The sequence below is a fragment of the Anabrus simplex genome, chromosome 2 (genome assembly GCF_040414725.1).
Source record: "Anabrus simplex isolate iqAnaSimp1 chromosome 2, ASM4041472v1, whole genome shotgun sequence".
Lineage (NCBI taxonomy): Eukaryota > Metazoa > Arthropoda > Insecta > Orthoptera > Tettigoniidae > Anabrus > Anabrus simplex.
In genome coordinates this window covers 75,890,960-75,898,664 of record NC_090266.1, presented here as the reverse complement: position 1 = coordinate 75,898,664, position 7,705 = coordinate 75,890,960, and the positions used below count along the sequence as shown (strand labels likewise).

At 41.6% G+C, this 7,705-nt stretch overlaps 1 protein-coding gene across 1 annotated transcript; it reads right to left on the bottom strand.

Moving 5' to 3' along the window:
* Window positions 1-5,730: 5,730 nt before the first annotated feature.
* Window positions 5,731-7,155, bottom strand: LOC136864915 (protein fork head-like). Its single transcript, XM_067142328.2, has one exon. It carries the CDS (start codon window positions 7,153-7,155, stop codon window positions 5,731-5,733), a length of 1,425 nt encoding a protein of 474 aa, XP_066998429.1.
* Between the last annotated feature and the right edge of the window lie 550 nt (window positions 7,156-7,705).

Genomic DNA, 7,705 nt, shown 5'->3' with positions numbered 1-7,705 from the left:
AGTGGAAGAACTCCAATCGTAAGGCTCAGTATGAACTACTGTACATCAATCCCTGAAACAAAATGTAATGGACAAGTCGCCAATCGCTAACACAAAGAAACTTTAACGAAAGTAATAAAATATCACGAGTACATATTGACTCTTGGAACTGAAAAGCGGCTACATTTCCTTTTCAGAAAAAAGGAAGTTGACCCTAAACACGTAAGCCGTACGGCGGTTCATGGGCCGGTATAAGGCGACGAAAAGTAACCTGGTAGATGTTAACACCTCGTCCAGTCTTGAATACACGACACACTGTGAGAAAGGTCGCGGGAGGAAAATAAAATATAGTGTTTTTAAAAGTTTGATTTTGGCAAAAACCTTGCGGAAGAATAAGTTATGTTACTTGGCGGCGATATATAATGGGCTTGAGTTCCAATGACTGAGTGCAGTACAGAGTTCTAAGGTATGTTTCCAAATCACAGTTGCGGAGTCCATTAAAGCCATCATCGGTTAAACAAACAGAAGTTCGCTAACACATGCGCGGTTCTTGCTCTACCGGCAACCGGCCTTCAATTAACGAGAAACTCCAACTTGGCCAGTTTATTGTGAAAGTTAAAGTAACGTCTTTTCTTATGTGATCGTAACTTCGTGCGCAAATATAGACAGTACTGAACAAAATAATCTACTCTTCCGATATGCTTTAAATATGACAAGAGGTAAAAAATGTCTAATCCCATCCCCCAACAAATAACAGTAATACAATAGAACTCCTACTGTAAATAATAATAATAATAATAATAATAATAATAATAATAATAATAATAATAATAATAATAATAATTTTAGAAAGCCTGATAGTGTTTCAGAAGTTAACATGGCCTCTGCATCAAGGAATATCGAGCTCGATAGCTGGGATCGCTTAAGTGCGGCCAGAATCCAGTATTCGGGAAATAGTGAGTTCGAACCCCACTGTCGGCAGGCCTGAAGATGGTTTTCCGTGCTTTCCCATTTTCACACCAGTCAAATGTTGGGGCTGTACCTTATTAAGGCCACGGCCGATTCCTTCCCACTCCTAACCCTTTCCTGTCCTATCGTCGCCATAAGACATATCTGTGTCGGTGTGTCGTAAAACAACTTGTAAAAATATATAAGTTAAGATATATATATGTAACCGTTAAATTTAGACAGCCTTCTGAAATGATCCGTATTTTACTCCCTTTTACAGTGTTCATGTTAGTGGAGACTGGTAAGATTGTAATACGGCATAAGTATGACGTAGAACACAAACTGTAGATAGCTTGTGATTGATATTATTATTATTATTATTATTCAGAAATCCTGCGATATAGCAGGACTAATTAAGCAGGAGAGGAAGATTATTATTAGACTAATATTATTATAATTATCGGACAGAACAGTCAAATACTACGTCAAATTTTTATAAGATGTGGTTCGGATGAAGGCATTCGAAAGTTCAGCGACAAAATATAAATCATGATGATGATGATGATGCTTGTTGTTTAAAGGGTCCTAACATCTAAGGTCATCGGCCCTAAAAGAATATAAATCAAGATAGCAGTTTTCGTACCGCAGATTTAAGATCGTAATATCTTCTTATGTAGCCTACTCTATAGCGTTGTGTTTCTCGTGAAAACGTAGAAGTTACGATGTAGCGAAAAATACAGTACGAAACTAAACAAACAAGAAAGACTTCTCATGCTATTTTATTATAATCCTGTCCTTCCATATCCAAAGCCGGAGGAAGGAAATAACCGCTCCCGACCTTCGCAATACAATGCTCCAACATATAAAGTAATTTTTTGATTAAAGGCCCCAAGTAGGACCGCAGCTGACGAGCCTTGCTACACAGTTCTAGGGACGAACGAATTGTTACGGAGCGTTGTAATGAAAGCACATCTTGTTTTACACCCAAGGTGCAGTGGCGAAAAGACGGCTGGCTAAATATTCTATGTGCCCGGAAAAATCTCTCTCAAAATTTTCAAACTGAGAGTGTAACATAGGTAGGTCATTTGAAGTAAAGACAGAAGGGCTGAAGTCTGTTTTAAGAAAGCGAATTAAAATCTGAAAATTCCACATCTTTCAATCTGAAAAGTGGAAAACCTTCAGAAGAATATTTTATTCAAGTATATTGATTGTAAGAGCAATGTCATTTTAATTCCTACGGAATAATAAGCGTTTGGCTATTCATCGACTTCACTTTGGAATCTGTATTCGAATACTTGCAACTAAGCGGTCGCCGCGATGATATCCAGATCATTCTTAAAGCAATACTGAAAACAAGTAGAGAAAGTCTTAAGCACAGCATGACAAAGTGTCTATCATTTATATTAATTAAGCAGCATTCCCTTAGTATCTCCTCAATGTTCAGTGCGGTGATTACGTAAAAAGTGAAAATAATAAACAAATAAATATTCCTTAAAAACCTGTCATATATGATTACAGATTCCTCCAAATTTCCACATGAGATTTGTACGTCTACTCCTTAACCCCGTTTTCCCCATACGGGGTCGGGGGTGAGGTGAGATGATATGTATATTTTTACGGCCGGATGCCCTTCCTGACGCCAACCTCGTTAAAGAGTTTGCGAAGATGAAATGAATGATGGTGATTGAAATTAGTAAGGAGTTAGAAGGAATCGGCTCTGGCCTATGAATATGAACTGGCGCGGCTTTTACCTGGAAGTGAAAGTGGAAAACCTCAGAAAACCATTCTCAAGACAGCCGACGGTGGGTTTCGAACCAAGTCACCCACCGAACGCAGAGCTTGGCGCGTTAGCACGCCCAGTCACTCAGCTCGGTAGATTTCCGCATATGATATCTTTAATTATTATTACCAGTTACCAGCTAATTAAAAAGCCATCATATAATCTATCTCTAATAAACTGTCTGATAACGGCTAAATCAAGCGTAAGAGGCTCTTAAGAAAAGAACTGACTATCCCGTCCTTAAGCAGATCATTAATAAGTAATATTCAGTCAAGTTCGCTTGGGTGTAAAAAGCGAACAGTACGCACGTAACAGTTATAAAGTATCCCAGCTTCAGAACACGGACTAGGGATATACACACTGAAATACAGAGTACGCTATATAAAGAAGGGAACCACAAAACATCCCCCCCATTCCGTAGCATTGAATGAGTTACTACTAGAACATATCTTCAAAAGACCGATGTGCCCTAAACATCCGAGTCAATACCCCGACTAAAAAACTGTAAAAAGGATGTTTAAGCAAATCCTTGGAACCCACAACCTATTGCAAACAAATTTCTCAGTCACACAGGTAAGCTATAGCACGGGCTGTAAAATCTACTTATGGGAATTCATCCATCTAGACACATTGGCCTACGATTTCATCCTAGCCATCCATAGGTCTAACGTTGTCTAGACATAATTTCTAAAACATGAAAGATGAAGAACAAGACATATAAAAACGTCTATTTTTATGTTGAGAGTAAAATGTAGCTTGGATATCTAAAATAAAATCTAATGATTAAGTTAACCTCAATGAAAATGACTTAAGTATTGGTTGATTTACTTTCAACAGTTATACATCAGTACTGAAATGTATGGCAATACGAAGACAGAATGCTATGCCCGACTTCTCATAGCCTTGTAATCTATCTATTTTCTAGTTGTGGGAAAATCATGTACCGGTGTCACATGTCTCGTATTTTAGTATCCAAAATAATGTTACATTGAAAGATCCATCGTATGAAAGTCATAGCTTGGAAGGATACTTAATTCGGGCAAATTATGGTCTTACACCTACGCATGAAGAGGTCAGACATTCTTGACGCTGAGAACCTACACACCTCCCAAGAGGTGCCCCTCCAACTGTTAATGTGACCCATTTATCCTTCCCTTGTGAAAAGAGAAATAAAACTAATGATAAAGCGACCCCTTTCCCTAGAGCTAATGGATTGCTATTAGAAGTATCAATTACTAAGATATAATTTTATGATAAGGTTACGGAAAGATATTGATTTCTCCTGCTATGTGTTTAAGCGAAACGACTGATACAAAAAAATCCAGATTGCGTTATTGATGTAAAACCCTAAACAGTGTTATCGAGTGAAATAATTTTACAAGTATAATTCACAATACCGTAACTTTAATGTAATAAAATACGTACTTCATAAATTCATCGTAATAATGGCAACAAAAACGAACATAATAACACAGATAGACTAGAAAAGTATAGAGCAACCCCCCTTCCCCACCGTTGCGTTATTTTCAGAACTCACAAAATTCACTCCTTAAAATAATATCATTAAGGATCTGTTATAAACTATGAAAACACTTCAATTTGTGGCAGTGCTTGGCGGTGACTGTGCGTAACTCAATCAGTGCATCTACACGCTCAAGTAAACGGATTCTCTGGAGGGTAGAGATTACCACGAATTTTTCCAGTTTCACTAATAAATTAATGAACTTCAATGCAAATCCACCACTGGATTTCTTATTATTTGGATTTCACTGATTAACTAAGTTTAACATTCATATATTTCCATCTTACAGCAAGACTAGCCTTATGCTCAAAGAGAGTTATTTTACAAGAGTAGTCTTACCATAGTGGTCCGCTTTGTGTTAGATCTGCAATTAGAAAAATAACATTTTCGCAAAATGCAGAGCAAGAATTACTGGCTTTCAAGAGGAAGTCTGCGTGCTGTTGACTTTTCAATATTCAACGAAAAATAAGCCAACTAGGGACCCTAAACAACTCCACCACTCTTTAAGAATACAGCAATGATAGGCCCTATCCATTTCATACTAGCAGCATTATATTCGCCCATATCACATACCAGAATTACTTCTTAGCCAGAATTCATTACGTCAAAATTACAAAGCAAAATATGTTAAAAGAATTAAGACTAGCAACTCTAAAGATCTTACGGCACTTTACACCTGAGAGAAGAATACAGGCCAATAACACATTACTTAGCTCAATTTGCTGTTATGACACCGAGTACTAAAATACACGAACACTGTTACAACTATCGTCTCCTTGAAAAGTTATCAGATAGAAGCTGGAAATAAAATACGTTTGTACGGTTAAGGTAAATTATTTATCAGTAGCCTACTTATTTCATTCGAGGTCTAGGAGAGATGTTCATTGGCATTTTTACATTCAACTAAGATGACCGAATTTAGAAATGTCTATTTAGGCTAAATCACAGACAACAAAGCCAAGCACGAAACAACCGAGTGAAAACAAAGAATTAGGCCCTATAAGTTCTACGTCCGAAGGAGAGTCACATTCACAACACTTTGTGTACGAATATCTGCAATAAAACACCAAGTATTTGCAAATTATTTCATTTAGGTAATGTCTATTCTGATCTTAGAGATTCTAGAGTTTGAGAGAGAGGAGCTTATTCCGCGGTTCCTACTGTTATTACATCGTGCTGAACCTACAAGGAAAAATCTATATCATTTGATGAATGAATCTCCAGCGACAGTTTGGATCTACAATATCTTGAAATATTATATATAAAAACAAACAACGGAAAAAGACAATGAGATTTCGAATTCATAACGAATGTTCACGCGTCTTTTGAGCGCTAAAAGATAGGCTGCTGACAATGGTCCAGACAGGCAGCCAATCTCACGTGCATTCCTATTTACACAGAAAGTCAAACACATCGCTAGGCGCTAAACAGCGTACAGTCTTACCCCCATTACTCGGCGAGCTTCCCAGGACGCTCCAGGCACTTAGGCGAGTGGGTACTGTCACAAGGTGGTGGTGCCGGTAGGTGCATGGTACAGCGAACTCTGATAGTACGACTCGTTGGGCAGGGATGAGTGCGGGTGGACAGTGTTGGGTAGCGGGCTGAGAGGGTTGTACCCCGCATACTGCGCCATGTCCGCATACATCTTGATGTCCGTCTTACTCTCCGTGGGCAAGAGGCGCGTGATGGAGAAAGGGTGACTTGCAGCCGCGTAGCCCGCCGGTTCTTGCTTCAGATGGTGCCCTGTCCCATGGTGGAGCATGGCCTGGTGTTCGGATAGCGCCAAGTGCTGATGACAACGACCCATCATGGCGGCTAATTCCTCGTGTTGCTGGAGCTGCTGTTGTTGGTGCTGCTGGTGGTGTTGTTGGGAGAGGCACAAGTCGGTGCCTGCTTGATGGTGTAGGAGGCCTGTCATGGGATCGGTCTCCACTTTGGGGGTGTGAAGACCCAACATGGCTCCTAACCCGTGTTGTTGATCCCCGCCGCTGGGACCTGCGTTTTTGCCATCTCCTCCCGCTTGATGGTGCTGCTGTTGATGCGCCGACTTATGGTGGCTCTCTTCTTGTTGATGTTGGGGCGTCTTTTTCCCGGAGTTTCCGCAACCGTCGACGGGGCCACCAGAATGCGCCGGAGACGATTTCTGTGCCTGTCGCTGCGCCTCCTTTTTCTCGTCCTTGAACCTCTTCTGTCTTCGCAAGTAACAACCGTTCTCGAACATATTACCGGAGTCAGGGTGTAGTGTCCAGAACGAGCCTTTACCGGGCTTATCGGGCGTCCGAGGGACCTTCACAAAGCAATCATTAAACGATAGGGAATGACGAATGGAGTTCTGCCAACGTTGTTGGTTTTGTCTATAAAAGGGAAATAGGTCCATGATGAACTGATAGATTTCTGAAAGGGTGAGCATCTTGGTGGGAGCGTTCTGAATAGCCATAGTAATGAGCGAGATGTAGGAGTAAGGAGGCTTGGCGTGAGTGTAGCTCCGGCGATATGTTTTGTCCGCGCGAGCTCGCTGGAGGGCCGCCGTTGAGTTAGGAGAGCCCGCATCTCCGCCGCCTAGTTCAGGTCGGCCACTGCTCATAGAGCTGACAGGACCCAGAGTCCCATTGTAACTGTTGATGGCCCCCATACCTCCCATACACGAGCCCACACCGTTCATGTTACTCATGGGAGAGCTGATACCACCATAACCCATGGCCGTAGACGACATACAGTTTCCATTCATTGCCATGGACCCCATGCCTGCTGAACCGAGCATGTTGGAACCGAAACTTGGGGCCTGTGGCGAGCAAGAGTTCATAGTCGTCATGGACACGCAACTCATCGAGTTCATACTGTAAGTGGGAGTCATTGGACTCATGGAATTCACGGTACTCATAGCGCTACTAATAGCAGTGTCCGGGTACAGTTTTTGAGACAGCATGGCGCTACCCTGTCACGCACACATCACACGCACGCACACACTTCGCACACGTTGTCTCCGTCTCGTTATTGTCTAATGAGAGCGCATATCATTTGTTTACAGTCTCTACTCACAATCACATGCAGCTGGCCGAGTTTCCAAGGGAAGATGTTGATCTGAATATACCACGACGGAAATGACACACCGTTTGCACAAATTTCTTGGATAAACACCCACTCAATCGATTGCACACACTGGTATGTACACAGCTTGGCTCACAACTGTGGACTAGCAACAGGTCCGTGCGGGAGGTGGGGACGCCGCTAGCCTCGCAGGAACACACTCCTTGCTGGTCCGCGCCACTAAAGAGTTACACTGATTGAAAAACAAACATTCGTTTCCCAACGACAACGATGGCCACCTGGCAGTGTGCGGATCACGTGGGGGCGTCACTGCTCGCTGCTAGACTCCGTCTTGTTTGGCCAAGAGAGGGGGACGCACTATTTAGCTTTCGATGATCAAACTGAAGTGCCTTCTAAAGTTTGGGAACATGAAATAGCAAATGGTCACC